The sequence below is a fragment of the Typopeltis vanoorti genome, chromosome 24, assembly GCF_054136105.1.
Source record: "Typopeltis vanoorti isolate ZY-2024b chromosome 24, IOZ_Tvanoo_1.0, whole genome shotgun sequence".
In the NCBI taxonomy this organism is placed as follows: domain Eukaryota; kingdom Metazoa; phylum Arthropoda; class Arachnida; order Uropygi; family Thelyphonidae; genus Typopeltis; species Typopeltis vanoorti.
The window spans coordinates 4,172,221-4,199,178 of record NC_143572.1 but is presented as its reverse complement, the minus strand read 5'-3'; the positions used below and the strand labels follow the sequence as shown (position 1 = coordinate 4,199,178).

General features: G+C 37.0%; 1 protein-coding gene across 1 annotated transcript in view; it reads right to left on the bottom strand.

Annotated features, from left to right (window-relative positions):
* Positions 1-26,958, bottom strand: part of LOC150092894 (mediator of RNA polymerase II transcription subunit 13-like) — a 557,023-nt gene that overhangs the window by 126,003 nt on the left and 404,062 nt on the right. Inside the window, exons 17-18 of the mRNA XM_090414065.1 lie at positions 13,824-13,921; positions 2,866-3,175 (exon numbers count right to left, since the gene is read on the bottom strand). Coding sequence (XP_090270191.1) covers positions 2,866-3,175; positions 13,824-13,921 — 408 coding nt within the window. The remainder of the gene's footprint in view (positions 1-2,865; positions 3,176-13,823; positions 13,922-26,958) is intronic.

The following is a 26,958-nucleotide window of genomic DNA, read 5'->3' as shown; positions in this document are numbered from 1 at the left end:
TAGCCAGTCTCATTTGGAGGTAGAGAGTTTTTTTTCATCCGGAAACTCAGGTTTTTCATCCCTCAAAAGGCAAACTGGCCCCATGAACGAACATACACACACACACACACACACACACACACACACACACGGATCTACAGTCATCATGAATATTTGCCCTTAGGGGATGCAACAGAGAAGCGATGAGCTGGCTGCATTAATTCATTGTAAGCCCCTTCATTTGGGAGGGGGATGACTCAACCCATCCTAAGGGATGGATGAGATAGGATAGGATGGGAAGAAGAAGACATGGTTCTACCTCAATTTCTTCATGGTGATTAGCACAACTTTTCAGCTCACCCTCGTGTGTTTGTGTATATATATAACCCAACTACTGAGAAAGTAGGAGTGGCTGTGATTTAAAAGTTGCTATTTTGCTGATATTCCAGCAACACAAATAACAGCAAAAATAACAAAACCATTAGTAAAAATCCTAATAATAATAATAACACTAATTTGTAGCCAACCACCTATTTTCTCAATGCTTAGCTCATTTTTTTTAAAATTAATTTAACATGTTCGCTGCCACGCTACTTCATCATAGTTTGTTCCTGTACGCCAAGCAATTTCACTTCTTTAAGGTCAGTACGGGTAATCTCATTGCTAGAAGTAAGCGACATACGAGCATACTCATAGTTGGCTTGTGTGGAACATATACCTTCTACGAGTATACACAGTTTTGCGGCTAGCTCCACAAGCCAAGCATTTTCACTTCTTCAAGGCCAGTATGGGTAATCTCGTTGACGGCAGTAAGCGTCATACGAGTATGCTCATAGCTGGCTTGTGTGGCTCATATACCAACTACGAGCATACTTGTAGTTGACAGCGAACGTGTTAATATCAGCCACACACATGAGAGGGTCCAAGAAGTAACAAATGACAGTGCCATGTGTGGGAAGGAGTTAGAAAGAAGAAAAGAATTTATATGTTTCTGGAAGATCTCAGGGTCATAATCATTGGGGAAAAACAGTATGGAGATGACTTCCAAAGAGAATAAGTGTAGACAATAAATTTCAATCCTTCAAATCTAGGTGACCATATCTGATCACAGAGATTCAGATGTGGGCTGATCAAAGCTTTATACAATGGGACCACCATCCTTTTATTTCTTGTGGTCAATGTCCTCCTCAACATTATAACAATTCTTTGTCCTCATAACCTTGGCAACATGTCCTCTGAATATCAAGTTTTTATACACAATCATCCCAAGATCATTTGCTTCCTCCTCTTCAACCAGTATAACTCCACCAAGTGGGTATGAAGCATCTCATTTATGGATCCCAAATTTCAAAGCCTTACATTCAGTTGCATCACACTGACATACCCATTCATTTACACACCTTTCCAGTTTATTCAAATTCTCAAATCCTCTTGAAGAGCCAAACCATCAACACTATTACTAATACCCCCCCCCCCCCAAGCATCACATCATCATCTACAAAAAACTGAATATCTCCATGTATTCAGTTTCAATATCACTGACATAAAGATTGAATGGTAATGGTCCCAGTACTGAATCATGTGAAACTCCACTTGTAACCTTCTACTTCCAGAAAACCAGTTACCAATCCAATCCACTAACTTGATATCCAAACTCAAATGCCAACGTCAGTTGGCACTCTGTCAAATGCTTTTGCAAAATCAAAAAAATATATATGATATTGTATGCTTTATCCTCATCCACTATTGTTGTTACTGAATTGTAAAAGGCAACCAGATGACTAAAACAAGATCCATGAAATGCAGGGGGGGGGGGGAGTAGAAGCACATTGCTATAATTCTGATTTGTTTAAAGAGCTGGTTCTTTGATCTAAAACACCCTAATTTAAGACAGTATTTAAAGTATTCATAAATGTTTGAGGGGTCAGAGAATTTTTGAAAAGAACTCTAGTGTATCATCTACTGGACCTGGAACATCTGTAAAGAGGGACAACATGAAAGTTTACTAAGTGATCATTCTCCTCTAACTGAAGGTTCTATATAGGTTTTAAAGTGGGTGAGATTTTTTATGTAAGATGTCTTGTCAATGTGCATCCAGCAACGGTCTCCATAACGTGCTTGTTAAATTTGGACACACAATGGCAGGACACCAACCTACATAAAAACAGCCATAATTTTAAAATGACTATATCAAACTTCAAAGAACTATCACTTAGTGAATTTTCATGTCATCCCCTTTTTAAAAATGTTTCAGTAGATGATACACTAGAGCTCTTTTCGATAATCTTCTCCTCCCAACATCTGCGAACACTTTAAACGCTGCCTTAAATCAGGGTATTTTAGACGAACAAACAGCTCTTTAAACAAACTGAAGATGTGTAGCAGTGGCCTTTCAACACTCCCTTTTCCTAGTTTCTAACTTATAATTTCATATATAAGTTAGAAACTTATATATGAAATCTTCTTAAATTTTGGCATTAAATTCATCCCTCCCCAACTCACACACACCAAAAAAGCATGCCTGAGGTATACAGACAATGATTTTGTCATTTGGCTACATGACCACCCTGAATTAGTTATACTATTGAAAGGAAAAAGAAGAACCTCTGGCTTTTTTGAATACTTCTGGTATAAGGCAAACAGATGAATCCCTCTCATTCAGTCTATATAATTTAGTGTCATTTATTTATTTTCATTCCAATTCCCCATAGTTTTTGTTCCAGTAACTGTGACATGAATTAATGCCACGATTATGAAAATTAAAAAAAAAAATTTGCTGGATTTAATTAATATTATAAATTTAGTATTAGAAATTAATAATACTTTAAATTAAATCTGTTAAAATGACTAGATAAACTCAGAGAATAACTAGCTTAACAAGTATACCTAGGTGATGCCTGCATGCCTGAGCATACAATTTTAGTTTACTGGCAAGGTGACCATCGCCAATCAGATTAAACCAATCGTCAACTGGCTCATCAGCTAACTTTTTAGCAGCTGTTTTTCCAACTCTCATAATACCATCTCGAAGCACCTTCGTAATTGGACAATGCCGACCCAATTTACAAACTTCATAGATACTACTCAGTTCTTTGAAGAAATTGCGAACATGGGAGAGGATAAAATCATTTTCAGGTGCCACTACAACATAAGCTACATCACGAGCATTGGAATATGGTTCCAGCAATAATTTGTCCTGAAAAATAAAAGGAATTCAATATTTTTCTTCATTCAACAATTCATGAAATATTATTAATGGCTTTTAACTATTTAAAAAATATAAATATCTTTAATAAAGACTAATTCATATTAATATAACATAACTGTTTTAAAAACTGGTTAATTGCTAGCCTGGTTCGTCACATGGTTAGTGCATCTGCTTTCCAACAAACAGACTGAGGGTTTAAATCATGTCATGAACTGCCAGGACATAGATGTATGTGATTGTCTTTGAGAGATGAATTTCATTGGTCAGTATGAGACCACTGCCCCACTTACTGGGGCCCAAAGCGGCTTGAAAACCTTCCATGTTTGGTCTCAACAATGGGGTTTCCAGATTTTGTAAAAATATTTTAAAAAATTAATAAAAATAGAAAAAAAAAACTCCAACCCCCTCACAATATTAATGCATTATAATAGGTTCAATTTCTTGTGGGTGAGAGTCACATAAAAAAATTAAAATAAAATGGATTTAATAAAATCTTAAGCAGCAATTAATACTTAAGTTATCCACTAAAATAAAAATTACTCCATACTTTTTTCTTTTACAATGATAATTTCTGCAAAAATGCTGGAAACCTGTGGCACTAATGTGAGTGCTATATAATCCAAGAAACCTGAAGTAAAACAAATCAGTCTTTTTTCTTGTCATATCATGTCTCCATTAATTAATTTGGCATATACATAAGCATAATATCACTATATTGCAGTTTATATTTGAAAATCTTTTCTAATGTTTAATTTTCAAAGTAGATACTCCTATATTGAGTTAGGGTTGTCGTTGTCTTCTTCTTTTTTAATAAAACATTCAAAACCAGTGATAAAGTCATTACTATGTTTTTCAAGTTTTGCTAATGGTGGCCATCTGAATAGCATTTATGGAATTACCTTGGAGTTAATGATATATAGAACTCATAATAAAAATTATATACAAAGTTACACATCCATATAAAGGTGAGTATATATTTGTTCAAGTCTTCTGCTATACAAATCTGGTGGAATCATAATATTTGGATTTTTTTTTCCTCTTTACTAGTGAGAGGAAAGCTAAGGTCATATTAAGCCAAAACATGTCTCAGAAATGCAAGATAATAAATATAAATAAAAAAAGAGCATAAACAGATATAAAAATCAATGCAAAAAACAAGGAAACATTAAATAAACCAGGTATTAAAAGCTGTTACTGTTATGTACACAGTAAGTTCAAATTATGAAACTAATATATACAATAACTATTTTTTTTTTTTGGAAATAGCTTATACCTAAATATTATTATTATTATTATTATTACGGGTATCTCCATGGAGTCAGTAGACTCATCGCGGGAGACCCAAACTAGCAAAACAATATCTGTCATATCTCTTCTTGAATTCATTTACAGATGAAGAGCTCACAACAAAGTCAGGCAATGAATTCCACTCATTCACCACCCTCCAGGCAAAAAACCTTGTTCTGACACCTTTGTTAACCACACTCTTCTTTAATTTCCAGAGATGACCTCTTGTTCTTCCATCACTAGCACACAGCTGAAACATTTCCCCTGCATCAATCCTATAAAAACCTTTTAGTAATTTGAATGTTTCTATCATATCCCCTCTTCTTCGCCTATCAACCAATCTCTGCAATCCACAAGCTCTCAATCTATCAACGTAGGGAGCATTTTTTATATCACTCACCAACTTGGTCACTCTTCTCTGAACCTTCTCCACAGCCTCCTCATCTCCAAGGAATCCAGGTGACCAGACCTGAGCACAGTAATCCAAATGTGGAAGTATCAATGCTTTATAAAGGGGAATAATAACCTCTTTATCTCTGGATGTCAGTGTGTTCCTCAACAACCAAGTAATCCTATGTGCAATCTTGGACACCTTAGCAATGTGTCCTCTGAACTTCATCTCCTTATCTACCAATACCCCTAAGTCCCTAGCCTCATCAATCTCTTGGAGTACCTTTCCATCTATGTAGTACACAGCTGGTAATCTTTTAATCCCAAAATGCAAGACTTTACACTTTTCCACATTGAACTGACATCCATTTTCTTTTGCCCATTTTACCAGCTTATTTAAATCCTCCTGCAAACTTTCAACATCAGCTTGATTTTTTATTGCACTACACAACTTTGCATCATCAGCAAACAACTGAATATCTCCCTTTAAGCCGTTTCCTATATACAATCATTTATATACAAATTAAACAACATTGGCCCAAGCACAGAGCCCTGAGGCACACCACTGGTCACCTGCCTCATTCTGAACTCGGCTCCTCCATACACCACCTTATGGTATCTCTCCCTGAGCCATTCTCCTATCCATATCACCAATTTAATATCCATTCCCATCTGCTCCAATTTGCGTAACAGTGTTCTATGGGGTATCCTGTCAAAAGCCTTAGCAAAATCCAGAAGTACCACTGTGTAGCCAGTTCCTTTGTCCAACTCTGATGTTATTCTATTATGGATAGTTAATAGATTGCTAAGGCAGGATCTATCTTTAACAAAACCATGTTGGCCTCTATAGAGTATCATATCCTGATCCACCCATTCTTGAACTTTGTCTTTAACCAACTTTTCCAATACTTTTACCACTACTCCTGAGATGGTGATTGGTCTGTAATTCAATACTGCAGTTTTAGAGCCACCCTTATGCAAAGGAACCACTTTGCCTAACTTCCACTCCCTAGGGACCATACCAGAGTTCAAACTTAAATTAAATATCCAGGTAAGAGGGGTTGACAATTCATTTGCACATTCACGCAACACCCGAGCTGATATTCCATCTAAGCCTACCGCAGTGTTTGCATTTAAGTTTCGCAATATATTTAATACCTCTGATTCTTTAGCTTCAATTCTCACATTAGGTATTGCTATAGGTATAGAGATATCCTCACTTGGGTGATAGACTTTTGAGAAGTGATCACTCAGTAACTCGACTATTACATCTGATTTTGTCACCTCAATACCATCAGCACCCACTAAGGTTGTGTATTATATTGTGTTTTATATTAATTATAAAAACTTCATTCCTATATTTCAGCAAAGTTTCATTGCCATCATCAGTGATCACAAAAAAGATATGTGCATGCCGGTACTAACACTGGGCAAATGAGGAAAGGCAACCAAAATCAGTGCCTGTGTGTGCACATTAAATTTTTTCTGGTGATCCCTGATGATGGCAATGTAATATTGCCAAAATATAGGAAAGTATTAATTAAAGTGTTTATGATTAATATTTTAGTATATGTTGTTATTTCCAAAAAATAATAGGTATGAATAACCAACATATAAGCCTATCTAACAGAATTAATATATACAATACAGTAAAACCCTTTTTTTTACACTTTTCAGGTGACTGATGGAAAAAAATGTAAATAGCAGGAAATGTAAAAAAAAAAAAAAAACGTTAAAAAAGGCTAAAAGATGACTTACTACTAGTATGTGAGCCTACATACTCAATTATAAAATTTAATAACTGAAAATAAATGAATTTACAATTACTTACATTTATCTATTTAAAAAAATCTTTAATTGTTGATTATTTTTGCTTTTTTTTTTTTTTTTTTTTTTTTTTTTTTTTTTGACATAGCGCCAGATTGCTTTGCATTGATGTTGAAAGTTTATTTTTCACTTGGTCAGACCATATTAAATTTAGTTTAATCCTTTATCCAAGTGTGTGCAAGCAAAGTTTGCACCTGAAAGTATCTTCAGGACTGGGGTAAGGTGGTACAACACCAGGCGACTCCTTGCAAAGGTGGAGCAAGCTACCAACACTCCTATCTCAGTATCTCCCATAATGCACATCTCCTTGCAGATATAATGTTATGCATTAAGGGGGGGGGGGGCACTACCCAGACTAGTTTCGACCTTTACTGAGGTCTCTTCAGGGGGAGCCAGGCCCAAGTGGAGATACCAAGGCAGAAGCATTAGCAAGGTCATCTCCTTTAGTTTATTTTTCACTTGGTCAGACTATATTAAATTTAGTTTAATCCTTTATCCAAGTGTGTGCAAAGAAAGTTTGCGCCTGAAAGTATCTTCAGGACTGGGGTAAGGTGGTACAACACCGGGCGACTCCTTGCAAAAGTGGAGCAAGCTACCAACACTCCTATCTCAGTATCTCCCATAATGCAAAAAACACATCTCCTTGCGGATATAATATTATGCATTAAGGGGGGGGGGGCACTACCCAGACTAGCTTCGACCTTTATTGAGGTCTCTTCAGGGGGAGCCAGGCCCAAGTGGAGATACGAAGGCAGAAGCATTAGCAAGGTCATCTCCTCCTACAGGAGCTGCCAAACGGTGTGCCACCTTTTTATTAAATTACTCTGGATTTAGAGAAAGATATTGAAAGTTTATTTTTCACTTGGTCAGACAAGGTGGCACACTGTTTGGCAGCTCCTATAACAAAATTTTTTTAAATCTCTTCTCGAGTTCTGTTATTAATACAGAGTTGATCTAATAACGATCAAATATGTAAAGTAAATAACTGATTAGTTAGATACAAAAAAAATTATATTGGTAATTTTTACATTTTTTTTTTTTTTTTTTTTCAAAGCTAAATGTTCTGCCAAGTTTCTTTGCTATCTTCAGTCTAATGTGAAAAGCTTTAAAGATAGAAAAATAATTATACAAAAAATAAAAATGAAAGCAATGATGTGCATGTGTTCAATGCATGAGAAGCTTCTCACAACTGCAATTCAAGTCCAAAAGGAATAAACAAGAGCAGTTATGTAAATACATTAAAAAAATAAATTAGCAACTGTGTATGTGTGGTGATCAACAGGATTACTTTTCTGGTAATTTTGATAAATACTGAACAGGAGAAAGTCTGGAAAAAGTTTAAGATGACATTTTGAAAGTCTTTCCACTTGGTTATATTATATTAAAAATGCCAAGAAATTATATTCTTGGTTTCATCCTTTATCCAAGTGTAAGCAAACAAAGCTTATGCATGAAGTAACTTCATAACAGGGCAACTCATATATAGAGGCTAATAATTTCACATGAATTGCCTTAGTATCCCATAATGCAATGCACATCCTTACAGACATGTATAATGCAATGCATTATGGAAAGGGCCACTATCCAGAGCAGTTTTGACCTTAAATGAGGTGAAAAAGTAAAGGGTACAAGAAAGCCTGATAGTATTAGAAGAAAGAAAAGACAGAGTATAAGAAATTGAGAAAAGGCCTCAGCTCTTTTATATCATCATATAGCCAAAAGCTATCAGTTTTCCTTTTTCACCAATCTTAAGTAGATGAACAACCAAATGACCAATTGAAACTAAAGTGCAAAGATGACGGATAGCCAGGTGGCTAGACATCTGAGTTAACTGCCTTGAGCTGACCTTCTCTGTCTGGAATTGCTCTCCAGTTAACCCTGCAATTGACCCCATAAGATTATTAATTAAGAATTAATGGTCTTATGATTAATTAATTTAAAATGGTTCCATCCCCCCCCCCCCCCCCCCGGTGAATATTGCATAATGTGGGTGGTCTACACCACCTATTTTTCTAAATACAAAAATTATCTAAGCAAACAATAAAATTTTCACAATACAATATTATAAAGCATTTGGATGTCGCATCGCTAGTTTTTAAATCCATGTTTCTTTCTAACCTTCCATAAATGGTATTTTAAAAAAGAAAAAAACTGTTCTGTTGTAAGTAATGGAATGCCCAACACATTACGTAATCTGCTCCCAATATGCAGGGCAAGAGGGCAGCTGTAAAATGCATGTTCTACTGTTTCCAATCGGTAACAGATGTTACAGATGGGATCTCTAATGTACCTCCATTTGATGGTATTGACAGGAAAGCAACGATATGCAATTCTCTAAGCAAGATCCCTTCTGTTGGGGGTATCCTTGAAACTTCAATAAGTGATGAAACCAAGTGTTGTTGTCAGTACCCAACTGTGGAAATTTGCAGCAAAAGGGATTAAAGATTTCATTATACCAAATTTTACTTTTTTTTAATGGAAAGAATGTCAATGTCAAAGTGCTGTAGCAGTCTTAGAGCTAAGCAGCGCAAAATGTTGTAGTTTTCAGAAATAATCTCCGCTTTTGGACCTTTATAATCATTTATTCCAAACAGGGGAAGATGAAAACACAGATAGTACAGGAGGTATGTACATGAGTGATTGGTCTGCAATATTTTATGGATTTTTAAGACTGGAAGCTCAAATCCTCCATGCTTCTTCTTTAATAGTTGAAGAAATTCCTTTTTAACTTCTTGGTATCAGCTGGACCAAAAAAATTGCACAGGCTTACTATATAATTCATATTTCCGAATTTAGGGACACAAAACACACGTGTTGAAATGATTATTTTACTTATTATTAATAAAATAACACTTGACGTTTCGACCCCTGTACTGAGGTCATCATCAGACAGATACATGTGTACAGGAAACCAAGCTACATGCTCTTGCACTCTAGAAGATAAACTAAATCTATGCTGTTAATTAATCTTTTTCTTAGCCTGACCTCTAGTGATTAAAAAAAAAATTAAAAATAAATAAAAAACTACATAAACTCTGCTAAAGTCCTCTTGTACTAAGAGTCTTCTGGATTTGTACAGTTCAAGTTGTATTGAATGTTAAGGGGAAAAAAAAAATTTTTCACCAAGTCTTCTTGTATTGAGATTTTTCTTTGGCTTGTTCCAGTTGCTATAAAGGTTGAAAATGGGTCCTCCACATCCTTGGAATGGTTAGACCATCATTTTTGTTCAGATCTGGATTATGTTTGAGCATTTCACATCCTTCCTTGAATTTCCTCTCGAACCAGGTTTTGGTGCGGTGTAGGGACTTGGTACCTTTCCAGTCAATTCTGTGGTATGTTTGGAGTGCATGGTCAGAAAGGCCAGTTTTTCCAAAATGGAGGTATTTAATGTGTCGTTTGTGTTCGTCCTTCGTAATTGGGATGGTTCGCCCTGTTTCCCCTATGTATGGTAGGTTACATGTGCATTGTATTTTGTAAACCCCTGGGTGAGCTAGGTGTGGAAGAGGATCTTTGGAAAAACTGAGTAGGTGTCTTAATTTTGTCAGGGGTTTAAAGGTGGTTTTGATGTTATATTTGTGTAATGTTCTGTCTATTTTTTCAGAAATGCCACTAACATAAGGTATGGCAATAGCATTCTTGAAATCTTTTTTGTTTTTAGTGGTATCTCTGTGGAGGATCTTGTGAATAGTTCTTTTACTGTATCAATTTTTCATAAATGTATGGTTGATGATCTCGTATTCTTGGTTTAGAGAGTTTGTTCATTTGAACAAATAGTTTGCGCTCTGTGTTTAAGGGTGCTTATGACCCCTAGTTTTTGTGTTGGGTGGTGATAAGAATTTTTGTGTATGTAGGCTTGCAGTAGACTGAGAAGGAGAGACAGCCTGAGGGAAGATGTGTGCCGAGTGTGTCTAGGAACGGAAGAGAGTTGTTTTTTTCCATTTCAATGGTGAATTGGATACGTGTATGTTGTTTGTTCAGGTGGCTAAGGAATGTATTTAGTGCTTCACAGCCATGGGGCCAAATGGCAAAAATATCATCAAACTATCCAACTCGAATTTTGGGCTTTAGGCACACTGACTCTAGAGCTCGTTGCTCAAAGTCTTCCATATACAAGTTAGCTATTAGGGGGAAAAGCGGTGAGCCCATGGCCGTACCCTCTTTTTGAAGGTAAAAATTGTTTTGCCACAGGAAATATCCAAATCAGAGTACGTGGGCAAAGAGGGCCGTGATGTTGTGTGGAAATATGTTCTGTAGGAGCAAGATAGTATTATTGATTGGGACATTGGTGAAAAGGGAAGTTATGTCAAAGCTGACTAATAAATCTTGGACATTGAGTGTAATGTTTTTAATTTTGTTTATGAAATGTGTATTTTTTATGTAGGAAGGGGAATGACCTACCAATTCCTTGAGTGTGGTCGCTAATTTTTTGGCTAAGTGGTAATTTCAGTTGTCGATTCCTTCACCAGTCGGGCTTAGTGGTGTGTCTGTTTTGTGTATTTTTGGCTATAAGGCCATAAATTCTGGGAGTGCAGGCATAATGATACCATACCTGATGTTAGAGGCATTTCTGAAAAAATAGACAGAACACTACACAAATACAACATCAAAACCACCTTTAAACCCCTGACAAAATTAAGACACCTACTCAGTTCTTCTAAAGATCCTCTTACACACCTAGCCCACCCAGGGGTTTACAAAATACAATGCACATGTAACCTACCATACATAGGGGAAACAGGGCGAACCATCCCAATTAGGAAGGATGAACACAAACGACACATTAAATACCTTCATTTTGGAAACCCAGCCTTTCTGACCATGCACTCCAAACATACCACAGAATTGACTGGAAAGGTACCAAGTCCCTACACCACACCAAAACCTGGTTCGAGAGGAACAAAGAAGGATGTGAAATGCTTAAACATAATCCAAATCTGAACAAAAATGATGGTCTAACCATTCCAAGGATGTGGAGGACCCATTTGCAACCTTTATAGCAACTAGAACAAGCCAAACAAAAATCTCAATACAAGAAGAATTGGTGAAAATTCCCCTTAACATTCAATACAACTTGAACTGCACAAGTCCAGAAGAAAATTGCAGTATAACAATCTGAACTGTACAAATCCAGAAGTATCTTAGTACAGGAGGACTTTAGCAGAGTTTATGTAGTTTTTTATTTATTAATTATTTATTTATTAAAATTTTTTTTTTATCACTAGAGGTCAGGCTAAGAAAAAGATTAATTAACAGGGTAGAATTAATAGGGTAATAAGTAAAATAATCATTTCAACACATGTGTTTTGTGTCCCTAAATTCGGAAATATAAATGCTGATCACCGTGTAACCTTAAAAGAAAGAGTTACTATATAATTGCTTTTCTTCAGCTTCTGTGATGTTTATAATATTTATTATGTGTAACTGAGAAGGGAAGATTACGGTTTTGAGTACTATGGCTTTAGAAGAAAAGGAAAGTAGCCATATTTTTTAGTCTTCTAAGATTTCAGTGTTCTTATATATATATATATGTTCTTGAAATGGTAATATTAGGTAAGTGCAGAAGGGAATTTCAAGTATAATGAGAGGTTCTCTCTTAGGGGTCCAAAAGGAATGTCTCCAAAATCCCAATTTCCAAAAACTTTTAATTTTGTCTTATCCACATCAGTATTTAATCCTGATCTTGCTGGATTTTTATAAAATACCAATAAAGATGTATATGGAATCATTATCCTTCAAAGTGCCTACTACATCATCGACATATGCTAACACCTTACACCTTATTTTCCTTCTTAGCTGAAGGAACTATTATTCCTCACAGAGCACGTGTGTCGACTTCCTGTAAGAAAGGTTCAAATAGGCTCCTTTGATAATCAATAGCAGCTTTTTACACCAATTTGCTGGAGGATGTGGAACAGAAAGGGATGTTGGACATTATCAAATGCTTGAGTAAGGTCTACTGATAGCAAAGCCATCGACTGCTTTTTCGTATTAACCAAGCAGAGTAGATCACGTAGCAGAAACAGATTAAATTCTACTGCTCGGTCTGGAACTCCATACACCTGTGTGCTTGTTATTGATGATGGAGAAAAATATCTTGTAGTCAGTATTAGATAGAGAAATAGGCCTCCAGAAGGAAAGAATTTGAGAACCCACAAAAATCAGGGTTCAGAAAAAAATTAGGGGAGTGAACAGATTGCATCAGTGGTAGAATTATATTAAAAATGAGGCTATTAGGCAAAAATCTGACACTGTTAGCATTCAAGAATGTGAAAGCAAAGCTAATCTTAGGTGGTATGGTCACTTGAACAGAATGGGAGAGGAAAGGTTAGCATAACAGGTGTTTGTTCCCAGAATGCAGGAAACTGACCAAAAGAAAGACCAAATTCTAGGTGGATTGCTATGCTGAGAAGTGCCTTGTATGATCAAATATAAAATTTGACAATACTGGAACACTGACAGATAATTGGAGAAAACTTGAAACATGAAGTTAGTATATGGGGTAAACTTTTCATATAGTATTATCATGATATCTTGCATATCCTAGCCCCCCTCCCCAGGGTACATATCAGGAATTTGATGATGACAGCTTTAATAATAATAAACAATCAAATTACATTAATTAGAGACAGCATGCTAGAGTCAACTTTCACTATGCCAAATGCTGTTATTAGAAAAGTCACTCACTAAATTAAATATCATAATTAGCAAAGCTACTCAGTAAACTAAATGCTATTAACATTAGTCACTCATTCACTCACTAAATTAAATACCATAATTAGCAAAGCTACTCAGTAAACCAAATGCTATTAACATTAGTCACTCATTAAACCAAGCACTGTTTGTTAGTCAAAAATCATCCACTCTTTCACTATAAAAATACTACTTGACAAATTTTCTAGCTAAAGTCCCAATTTAGCAACTGTTTTAAAGAGGAAATTCACTATTGTAAACCTTTTCACTACAAAGAGCAATTCCTTCTATTCCTACAAATTTGTTGTAGAATGAGTTGACTGTAGTTTTGCAATATGTATTTTTGTCAAGTAAGTTGAAAATCTCAATTAGAGAATCTTTTACATTTAAAATTTTAAGAGGTAAACTACAAACAGAAAGAAAATGAAGAACTATTTATTACCCAGTATTTTAAAGCATAAGGTGATAAAGCTAGCCAGTCCTTATCATATCCAACTAGAAGAGAAGGTATTGGTTGAGGTTCACACTGATCTTCAGTACCTAAACAACATAAGACACCCAAATTAAAATTTAAACTCTTTCAATTTCATTAATTCACATTTCACAATACATAATGGTAAATAAAACAGCATTTTTGTGATTTTTTTGCAGATATGAAATGTGATGTTATTCAAGTGAAATAAACCACATCTTGTTTCAAGCTCTAGGCTATAAGCCTGTTTCATTATTTAACAGTCTAAATAAAAGTTTTTACAAAAACTTTCAGTTAAAACCCAGACATAGATATATCTAAGCAAATCAGTAAATTTACAGGTTTATAAGATTTGAAATGACAGTTTTCAAATTGGGGTGGAAAAGATATTAGACATGTTGACAGCATGGTTGGAAGAAAGCATAGCAATGTACACTTCAATTAGATTCTCCCCCTCAACCAACATGAAGAATTTTTTGTACTCTAAACTATATTAGTACTGTTGCTGGGCCAATGATTTTTTTTTTCATTAAGTCGTATTTTATTAATTTTAATAAGCAGGACAATCTTTTCACACTGTATGATAAATTTCCCACTTAGGTGGGAAATTCATCCCCACCTAAGGACAATTACAAGCAGCCATGCCCACAATGGGATTCAGACCTGCAGCTTCTTGGTTGGAGAGTAGATATGCTAAACACTATGCCAACTAGGCCAGCAATCCCATTTAAATGTGAACAATTATAAGAAACTTTTCGATGAAGTGCAGCTAGTTAGAATTTCATATCAAAAGTGCAGAGTTTTTCTTCCTAAAAACAGACAAACCAGGACACATACAAAAATAATAATCAAAACTGTGGTAAAAGAAATGGGCTCACAGGTAGCCAAGTATGGGAATCTCACTGAGATAGTGGCCTGAAAAAAGTGATGTTTCTTGTTCAATTCTCAACACCAGGTTGCATGGTGGCAGCCTGGCACTAGGACCTGACTGGGGATAGAGGTGTTGAAGATTCCCAACCAGTTCTTCTTCTTCCAGGAAACACATTTGCACATTACACTGCCCACTGATACAAAAATTATGTGAGATTAAAATGGAACCATTCTGATAATTTGTAAACAATGTCATCATTTGTAAACAATTCAGATAAAATTCTGTCTACTGAGAGCAAATTTGTATAGAATGCCATGGAAGAAGATGAATATTCTACATATTGTGTCCACAAAGTGTGGAAGTTGATAGTGCATGCACAGATTTTGAATCTGTGTGGTGTGAAGTTGAAATTAACAGGCTAGTATATCTGATAGGATGATGTTATAGGCGAGCGAATGCAGAGAATACTGATTGTGAAATGTTTAGGCAAATTGGTTGGGCATGTAAAAAGATGATCCTGATGGATGACCTTTAATTACAGGAATGTACAATGGAATTCTACATGGGAACAAGGATAAATATCTTAAGTAGTATGTCACTGAAGCAACCAGAGGCTTTAATGTTCTGGATTTGGTGATAACATCACAAAATGTAGTTGTTAACGATGTGTTGACACAGCTGCCAGTTGGTGAGAATGATCATGAAATACTTGTTTTGGAAGTGGTAAAACAAGAAAAGGTTATTGCCAAAAATGGATATATGTGGAAGTAGAAAGCAGATGATTATAAGAAGCTCTATAGTCAGTTAGCATCAGTTCATTGTGAAGAAGAGCTGAGCAGAAAAGATACTGACAGTGTATGGAAATTCACAAGGCAGTATCTGAACACAAGCAATGTATAACTGCATAACAAGGGTTAAGCGAGTAAATAGAATAGGAGTAAAATGGATGTACAGTGAAATCAAGCATGCTATGGAGGAGGTACAAGACTGTTGGTGGTGATCGGATCCATGAATAGTATAAAGTGCAAACTAGAAAGATGACAAACATGGTAAAGAAAGAAAAGGTGCATTATGAGAGGAAATTGGCTGGTCAAACCAAAGTTAACTCAAGGGAATTTTTCTGCTATATGGTAAGCAAGAGAAAGAATAATTATGGCAGGTTGACACTGGTGGATAGTCATGGCAGCAGAATAACAGTTGCAGGATTTCTAAGGAGTGGAAAGAAGTCAAAATAGTACCATTCCACAAGCATGGTTCTAGGACAGAAGTTTCCAATTATAGACTAGTCTGTATAACTGAAGTTGTGGTCAAGACGTTGGAGAGATTGGGTAGGAATAGAAGGCAGGATTTGGTTAATGGACATAGCATTCTTTATGATGGTCAGCATGGATTTGGAAAGTGTAGGTCTTAATTTAGTAATTTACTTGCATTTTATGAATGTAATGAGTGTGTTAGATAAGGGAAAATCATATATAGTGATATTCTTGGATTATGCAAAAGCATTTGAGAGATTACCACATGATAACTTGGTGTACAAGTAGCTGTAAAGAATGAGAATAGATAGTATATTGGTTAGATGAATTGGAGATTGGCTCCTTGAACAATACCAACAAGCTGCGTATGATGGAGAAGTGTCTCAAAAAAAGAACAGTAACCAGTGGAGTGCCCCAGGTTCTGTTCTAACACACTCGGCCTTGATCTATGGTCGATACTCCATGACATATCATGCACATCGGCAAGAAAGGAATGAATTCAAAAAAATACGTAGTCGGCACGTAAAAAAATACGAAAACCTGACCAAGACTTCTACTTCTGTACCCCAGCCACCACTTAACACAGTAGTCAACCTCTCGTCGGCAGTTTTAAAGCCTGAAGCACTCACCGCACTTTCACGTGGTCACAATTTCGCCCTAGCTCCAAAAAGGATTCCTGCTGAAGAAATCATGATTCAAATAGAGCGTGGAATTCGCAACCTGCCTATCCATATCGCCAACAACGTGAGACTGGATGTAGTCGGTGTTCTCACTAAAGCCAAACCTCCAAAATCCAACTTATCCAAAAACGAATATACAGCCCTACAAGAATTAAAAAACAACAAAAAAATAGTAATAACCAAAGCTGATAAGGGAAGCGCCACTGTGGTACTCAATCAAAAAGACTACAAAGGTAAGCTAAATTCCTTAATACGAGACCGTACTACTTACCTCCCCATTGAATATAATCCGACCAGCTCTCAGATTAGAACTATCCACAGACTCCTTAAGAAAGTCACTTCTTGGCCTGTGGAAGTCACCAACAAGCTTAAACCTTATAACTCTAGACCCCCCCCCCAATTATATGGACTCCCAAAAATACATAAACAAAATGTGCCATTACGTCCCATAGTGGATGGCATTGATTCCCCCACATATAAATTAGCCAAACATTTAGCCAAAACGCTCACACACTACACTGGCAACACACCATCACACATAAAAAACTCGGCCCACTTTAAAGCCAGTATAGAAAACCTCACACTCCAACACACTGACATAATGGTCAGTTTTGACGTCTCCTCCCTATTCACTAATGTCCCACTCAAAGAAACCCTTGAGCTCGTCCAAGCCAAGTTTCCTCCCGATATCTCAGCCCTATTTCAGTTCACAATGAACTCAGGCTATTTCGTTTGGCAAGGAAAGTTCTACAAACAGATAGAGGGGACAGCCATGGGTTCACCACTTTCCCCACCCTTGGCCAATTTCTTTATGGAGACATTTGAAGAAAAAGCCTTAAACTCCACCCCACAAAAACCCACTATTTGGCTTCGTTATGTGGATGATGTGTTTGCTATTTGGCCACATGGCTCAGACTCACTCCACTCCTTCCTAACACACTTAAACAACCAACATCCCAGAGTCCAGTTCACCTTAGAAAAAGAGGAAAACAACACCCTCCCCTTCCTAGACACTTTAATCACCCGCCAGCTTGATGGATCTTTGGTTTTCTCTGTTTACAGAAAACCCACCCACACTGGCAGATACATTCACCAGCAATCCCACCACCCCCCCTCACAACAATATGGGGTGATAAAAACACTATATAACAGGGCAAAATTAATCTGCTCAGATGACAAGGCCCTGACTATGGAACTAAACCACATCCTCAACACTTTCTTAGCCAATGGCTATAACCCCAAAAAAATCCAAAAAATACTAAAACCTGAAAACCACAACCCCCCTCCCCCCCTCAACAATAAAGACTACACCAAGTCTATCACTATCCCCTACATCGAGGGCACCTCTGAAAAAATAACTAATATCCTCAAGAAATATGACCTTACTTCCTGTTACAGACCATATAAAAAGTTGGCATCCCTTATCCGCTCTACCAAAGACCAACCACTTCCCCTAGACCTACCTGGTGTATACCAGGTCCCTTGCAGCTGCAAATTGTCCTACTTTGGCCAAACAGGCAGAACAACAAATATCAGGATTTCAGAACACCAAGACTACATCCGGTTTCACCAGTACAGCCGCTCTGGGCTGGCAGACCATGCCTTAGATACCCACCATAAAATTCGTTGGAAGAAGACAAAAATAATCCATCGCAGCAAGTTTAAATACGAAAGATTATTCAAAGAATCTTCAGCAGCTCTAAAAAACGTTCCTAACCTCAACAAATTTGGGTGCATGAAACTGCCCCAAATTTGGGAGACTTTCATTATGAGAACTTCAGCCCAATGGCCAAGACTACCAAATTAGCCCGCAAGAGGGCACCATTAGGACTTTAGGAACAAAATTAGTGTCTTAATTTCTTCCTCATTTGCTTTGTTAGTTCCTGTAGTGCACATACCATATCTTTATGTTCCTGAAGATGACAATGTGACATTGTCGAAATATAGAAGTGATTCATTAAAGTTATCTTTAATTAATTTACTTTATATGCGTTGTTAATTCCGTAAATTAATTACCAGTCTTTCTTTCTTTATTTTTTTAAAATCAAATTTGTGCTTGATACTTCACTTTTCTTCTCTGGGAAAAAATACTGTTGTTTCACCCTCCATGGAGTTGGCAGACTCATTGTGGGAGGTCCATTCAACTGCCAACATATTTATCATACCGAATTTTAAAATCCTTAATACTCCATGCATTAACAACACATAATGTAATGCATTGCATTCAGTGACAATTCTCTCCATGTAAAAAATCTACTGCTCACATCCCTCTAAAAACAAACTCTTACATAACTTCCAGGGATGGCTTCTGGCCATCCCTGGAAGGCCAGATGGAAGGACAGCCAATTATACAGATAATAGACTTATACATTTTAAAGAGATGCAGAGATAATAACCTTATTCCTATCTGCATCAAGTTGAAAAAGAAATTTACGTCTGCTAAAGCACTCCGTATATATGACCGCACAGAGAAAGCAATGCTTAGAGAAAAGATACAAACAGCCTGCCAAAACCTTGCAATAACTCAAAATTTAGTTTCAAAATTGCAATCTGAACTATCGAGCTATATAAATCCAGATATTCTACAAATACTGGAAAGAAATACTGACAATTCGGCCAAATATACCCTGGAAAATAATAAAGAAAAACTCAAGGCCAAATTACAACACCAAAATATGGCTGCCTATCACAAGAATCCAACCAATCAGGAGATCTCTGCCCCGGTAAACACCTCCAACAATGAACAGCAAAGGAGTGACCAACCACCGGCAAGCAAGAACCATATAATCAACCTATCACGCCACACCTTAAACAGCAGCGAACTTGCGCTACTGGATAAAGGTCTTAACTATGCAATAGCACCTAAAAAGATAAACAAATTGGATTTCAATTACCACATAGAAAGAGGCATCAGGTCGCTACCCAACAATATAGCCAATAAAATACGATTAGAAACTAATAATGTCCTGAACAATAAGAAAACCATACATAACAATCTCACAAAAACGGAACTAGCAGCACTAAAGTCATTAAAAGCCAACCAAGACATAATAATAACGAAATCGGATAAAGGCAATGGACACTGTCATCCTTGACAGGTCAACATACATACTTCAGATGAATCAACTAGTAGCCAATAACAACACCTACAAGCTAGTAAACTATAACCCAACAAACAGGATAAAAAATAAAACAGAGAAACTACTAAAGTCTGTCACTTCTTGGCCACCAGACACGATTAAAAAACTCATACCCCACTATGCCTGCTCCCCCAGAATATATGATGTCCTGAAAATACACAAACAAAATGTGCCGCTCCGACCTATTGTGGAAGGAATAAATAGCTCTAGTTACCACTTAGCCAAGAAATTAGCGTCAACACTCAAGGAGTTGGTAGGTCATTCCCCCCTCCTACATAAAAAACACACAACACTTTATAAACAAAATTAAAAACATAACACTCGACAAAGACGACTTATTAGTCAGTTTTGATGTTTCTGCCCTTTTCACAAATGTCCCCATCAATGACACAATTCTCTTACTACAGAACAAATTTCCACCCGACATTACGGCCCTCTTTGCCCATGTATTACAGTCTGGTTACTTCGTGTGGCAAAACAAATTTTACCTACAAAAAGAAGGTACAGCCATGGGCTCCCCACTATCCCCCGCAATCGCTAACTTTTACATGGAAACTTTTGAGCAAAGGGCTCTTGATTCCGCCACTCTAAAACCTACAATATGGCTTAGATACATTGACGATGTGTTCGCTATCTGGCCGCATGGGCGACAAATGCTAAACACATTCCTTAGTCACCTGAACAAACAACATGAACGCATACAATTTACCATCGAAATTGAAAATCAGAACTCGCTCCCGTTCCTAGACACACTAGTCACACGTCTTCCCTCAGGCAGTCTATCCTTCATGGTCTACCGAACACCAACAAACACGGGTCAATACATACATGCTAATTCATACCACCACCCATCACAAAAATATCGAGTCATAACACCCTTAAAAACAGGGCTATAACAATTTGCTCTAACCAGCAAGCCCTGAAGCAAGAACTAAAAATCATCAGCGACACATTCATAAATAATGGCTATAACAAAAACACCATCAATAAAATACTCCATAAAACATCAACAAAAAAGAATCTAGATTACAGTAAAACCATAGCCATCCCATACATTAAAGGCTTATCGGAAAAATGTACTCGGATCACCGTGCAAGCCTAAAAGAAAGGAAACTTGTACCAAATTTATGTTTGTACAAAAGATGTAAAAATTTTACAAATAACACTATACAGCCCTGATGATATCAGGGCTGTACAATCTTAGTTGTGAGGATAGACTGAGGATATGTGGACTGCAGAGTTTGATAGATAGATGATGACAAAATGTTGCGATCGAGACATTTAAACTGTTGAGAAGTAGTTATAGGATACTGATAAGATGTTTCATATGGCACAAACAAGGAAGGGAAAAAGGACAAGGAACTATCCCTGAAAGTTAGAAATAGAAGTGATGATTAAGAGGGTGAGGAGTGGTTTTTTTTTTGTGGAAGGGTGAATGGACTGTAGAATGCATTGCCTGATAGTGTAGTAAGAGTGTAAACAATGAATGAGTTCATGGAATGGTATGATAGACTTTGTGTTTTAAGATGTTTTAAACAACAAATCTTATGAGTCCATGGAGTTCCTGAATAATAATAATATGAATATGAATAAGAAGGGGCAGTTGCATCAAATAATAGGTAGTGAATGCTGGCTGTAGCCTCTAAGTGCCCTAGGATTCTGGAGACTATGCTGCAGCATAGTCTCCAGAATTTTTTCCAAAAATAATAGTAGAAGGTCGTTATTGTGAAAAGCAAATTTTCAATATGGATGAAACAACTAGAAAAGAATGCCTTCCAAAACTTTTCTTGCAAAGAATGAACACTTTCAACCTGGTTATAGATCATCAACAAATCAAATGACTGTTTTAATGGATGTTAATGCTGAAGGAGTTTTCAAACTCCTTCAGCCTTAACAGAAATTCTTTCTGTTAAGGCTGAAGAATTTTCTTGGTAGAAAACTGTTTTCTTGGTAGAAAACTGGCTTCAGAAGAAGAAACCTACCAAGGTTTTTTCTAAATTTTCTACCTTGGTAGAACGTTTATTCCTTTTCATCTAGACTGTATATTATACTTGACAAGAAATTATATTCTTGTTTTAATCCATTATCCAAGTGTAAGTAAACAACACCTGCATGTGAAGTATCTTCATATCTAGTCTATTTGTATATAGAGACTGTTGACTTCACATCAATTGCCTCTGTATCCCATATTGCAAAGACATTGTGGAAAGGATCATCACCTAAACTGGTTTTAACCAGCATGACTGGTGAACCAAGAATGAAAAGTTTTATTTTGATCTAAGCCTATAGGTAAACTGGAGTTATGATCAATGAGATCACTGTTAATATTATCGGCCGTGGTGCAGTACTACACCTGATTGATTTGGATGCATTGTAGAATGTAACAGTTAACCTATTTTAATAAAACTTCTTCCTTCTTTAGTACTGTTAGCCTCATCAGTGGGAGCTAGACCCAGGAAGATACTAAGGTTAAATCAATGCAAAAGTCATATATTTTTCATATACCATTATTAAAACACTTAAGGAATAGAACAACGTAGTTAAGGATATAAATTAAATTAAGCTTTAATAAATATTTTCCGATATTTCGGCAACGTCACGTTGCCATTTTCTAAAGGAACTTACAAAAAAGTTACGTGCACGTAGGCACTACAACACAGAAACTGGGAATGAAGAGATGAAGCTATTGTTCTCCTAACAGTCCTGATGGTGCCCTCTAGCGGGCTAAGTAGGTGTTCTTGGCCGTTGGGCTGAAGGTCTGCAGATGTAGGCCTCCCAAATTTGGGGCAGTCGCATACAACCAAATTTGTTGAGGTTTGGAGAATTTCATAGGGCTGAGGCTGATTCCATAAAGAGTCTTTCAAATTTGTATTTGCTACGGTGTATCACTGTAGCTTTCTTCCACCGTATTCTGTGGCGTGTATCCAGAGCATGGTCCGCAAGCCCAGAATGACTGTATTTGTGAAAACGGATGTAGTCCTTGTGTTCCGAAATTCTGATATTCGCTGTCCTGCCTGTTTGGCCAAAGTAAGACAGTTTACAACTGCAAGGAACCTGGTAAACACCAGGTAGGTCTAGGGGAAGTGGTTGGTCTTTAGTGGAGTGGATAAGGGATGCCAATTTTCTGTAAGGTTTGTAACAGGAGGTCAGGTCATGTTTTTTTAAGATTTTGGTAATCTTTTCCGAGGTGCCTCGGATATAGGGAATGGTGATGGATTTAGAGTAATCCTTGTTGTGGGGGTGGGGTGGGGGGGAGGATCTGTGGTTTGTACCATTCCCTACATCCGAGGCACCTCGGAAAAGATTACCAAAATCTTAAAAAAACATGACCTGACCTCCTGTTACAAACCTTACAGAAAATTGGCATCCCTTATCCGCTCCACTAAAGACCAACCACTTCCCCTAGACCTACCTGGTGTTTACCAGGTTCCTTGCAGTTGTAAACTGTCTTACTTTGGCCAAACAGGCAGGACAGCGAATATCAGAATTTCGGAACACAAGGACTACATCCGTTTTCACAAATACAGTCATTCTGGGCTTGCGGACCATGCTCTGGATACACGCCACAGAATACGGTGGAAGAAAGCTACAGTGATACACCGTAGCAAATACAAATTTGAAAGACTCTTTATGGAATCAGCCTCAGCCCTAAGAAATTCTCCAAACCTCAACAAATTTGGTTGTATGCGACTGCCCCAAATTTGGGAGGCCTACATCTGCAGACCTTCAGCCCAACGGCCAAGAACACCTACTTAGCCCGCTAGAGGGCACCATCAGGACCGTTAGGAGAACAATAGCTTCATCTCTTCATTCCCAGTTTCTGTGTTGTAGTGCCTACGTGCACGTAACTTTTTTGTAAGTTCCTTTAGAAAATGGCAACGTGACGTTGCTGAAATATCGGAAAATATTTATTAAAGTTTAATTTAATTTATATCCTTAACTACGTTGTTCTATTCCTTAAGTGTTTTAATAATGCATAACCAACGTATAAGCCTGTCTATGAGAATTTTCATATACCATTTGAATATCAGTTACAAGCTGAATCATTTTTACATAAGCTACCCAAGTGCTGTGCTTTAACACGATTATAATTTGTACTATGAATCTCAGCAAAGCATCAATAAGGTCAATAAATTATATAAAGCATGTTATGAATAACCACCAATACCTAAGTCTATTTATACATGTTTCAAAATACTGTACTTCACTGCGACAAAATGTGAATATAATGTAATGGGTATAAGATATTCTAATCACCTCCAGTAATTTTACTAGTGATTCCTGTTGGAAATTTCCATTACTTTCACCAAACATTACATACACTTTTTTTTTTCTCCTCTACAGAAATAACAGAATAACTTTTCTGTTAAACTTCTTCAAAAAAAAAAAAAAAAAAAAAAAAAAACTCCCCCTTTCTGAATTGAATACCTCATTTACAATAATTTCCATGATGAGATAATCAAATCCAAAAGCCTCAATTCACAAGTACCCTCAGTTATGTACTGCCTAAGGTAGTTGTCCCTCAAATACTCAAGAAATTCATTCTCTTTGTTCCCAGATGCTGTCTCTGCATTCCAGTCTATATTACCATAATTAAAATCACCCATAATGATATCCTTTTCTTAGTAGTCAGACAGATTTGCCTATAAATTTCTTTCACATTACCCTCTATTACCAGGTCTATAGCGACATCCAACTAGGTATTTAGTTCCGTTCACCTCCACCTCACACCATGCTGCTCAAAAACCACTGCCACTGTTTGTTCATTTCATCTCCACCTCATTTAGAGATAACTCCTCTGCTACCATCAACAGCACTCTTCTCCCACTTCTACCTTGCCTATTCTCATGAAAAACATATCTTTCTCTAGCCTCCCCAAATCTACTTCTCCATATCTCCCCCCCCCTTGGCCGCTTATCTCTATCATCACTGATTTTACACCTCTCCTCAGATGTATTTGTCTCCCTCACTTCCTGGGTCATCCTACTTTGCTGTACATACAAATGTCTACTTCAGTATCCATCATCCACTCTTCTAATGCAGAGTCTCCCTGTCCACCCTCATGAATTCACAAGCTCTCCTACTCTATTTTCCTGCTGTTCCACATTACTTCTTGTTTCCTCAGGTCTTCCATTCACTTCAGTCATCACACTCTCTCTTTCTTGTAGCAGCAGTTTCTCCAGCTGACTCACACAATCCATTTAAATGTATTCATCGGTTCCATCCACAAATCCTTCCCACACATTCACAAAATGAATTCCTTTCTCTTCACATCTCAGCTAGCATCCCATTCATAAACATCACTCACCATCTCATCTCATCACTATCATACCTGGCCAACATGCTGACTACGTTTCCTGCCACATTGTTATCTTTTACTCTCCTCAGCAACCTCCTGATAGCCATTCTTACATTCTCCTTGTTGCCATCCAGATCATTTCTTCCTGCTACCACTACCAGATGTGGACTAATTTCCAAACCACAGGATATAGCAGAACAGGTGAATATGAAAAGGCAGTATGTAAGGGGAGTCAAATGAACTCTTATAAATCAGAACAATCTAAGAAATGCCACTTAATTAGAAGGATTTTGACATCCAGTTTGGACAAATGATTTTTATTGAATCAAAGATGACCTTAAATCTTGAGAATCTGGAATAGTAACATATTTACTGAAGTCAACAATTCAAGAATGAGAGAAAAAGTGAAACATTGCCTGATATTTACATGAGAGACCTGAGAGTGGTAGTTGACAAGGACCTGAAATTCAGGGACCACATTGCACAAATTGTGAAGATGTCACATTGGATAATGGCAATCATGCAGAGAACCCTGACATGCAGAAATAAAGAGGTCATGATGCCACTGTATAAGGCCTTGATCAGGTCTCATATGGTTTATTGTACACAGATTTGGTCACTAAGTTTTCATAATGATGAGGATATGTTAAAAAGGATCCAGAGAAGATTCATAAGGTGGTCAGTGGTCTTTGGAATGTGGAATATGAGGAGAGATTGAGAGAATGTAAATTGCTAAGCATCGTGAGTAGGAGGGGGTGGGAATAAAAATGAGACATATAAGCTTGTCAAGGGTTGTTATTAGGTTGACATGGAAGAGTTTTTTTACAGAATGGGAGAGTGTGTGGGGGAGGGGGGGTAGAACAAGAGGCCATCCCTGGAAACTGTATAAGGAGGGTATGAGCAGAGAAGTGAGAAGAAGGTTCTTTACATGGAGAGTGGTTGGTGAGTCGAATGCATTGCCTGAGTGTGTTGTGAATGTAGACACATTGAATCAGTTTAAGGCACAGTTGGATGTGCTTTGTGTGCAAGAGTGTGATCCTCCCACTATGATACCCATTCTTATATTCTCCTTGTTGCCATCCAGATCATTTGTTCCTGCTACCACTACCAGATGTGGACTAATTTCCAAACCACAGGATATAGCGGAACAGGTGAATATGAAAAGGCAATATGTAAGGGGAGTCAAATGAACTCTTATAAATCAGAACAATCTAAGAAATGCCACTTAATTAGAAGACTCTTAACATCCAGTCTGGACAAATGATTTTTATGGAAATCAAAAATGACCTTAAATCTTGAGAATATGGAATAGTAACATATTTACTGAAGTCAACAATTCAAGAATGAAAGAAAAAGTGAAATATTGCCCAATATTTATATGAGAGGTCTGAGAATATCTGACTCCATGGTAATAATAATAATAATTTTCCTTATTTGCCAATACCAAAAGATTACCTTTGGCCTGCACTGCTTATTACCTCTCATACTCTGATTTTGTGTTTCTTACCATACTGGTAAGAAACACAAAATCAGAGTATGAGAGGTAATAAGCACCTACTGATCAACCTTCTGACCTGTGCTTTGTCCTGCGTATGTGCCTGCTAGTAACCTTTCTCTTTGACTTCCCTATGCAATTTTTTCTTTTTTTTTGTAGCTTCTACTTAATGATTCTATTCATCCATTAAACTTCCACTTGTTTATCCTCCAGAATCTAAGAAGTATGTATTGGACCTGAAATTCCATGCAGTATTGTTAGCTTCTTCTAGTATTAACTTGATGTATTAAATATTAAAGCTGGAGGAAGTTAGGGTTAGTTGGGGTTCATAATATTGTGAATTGTAGAGCCTGCTGTTACTTCCAGT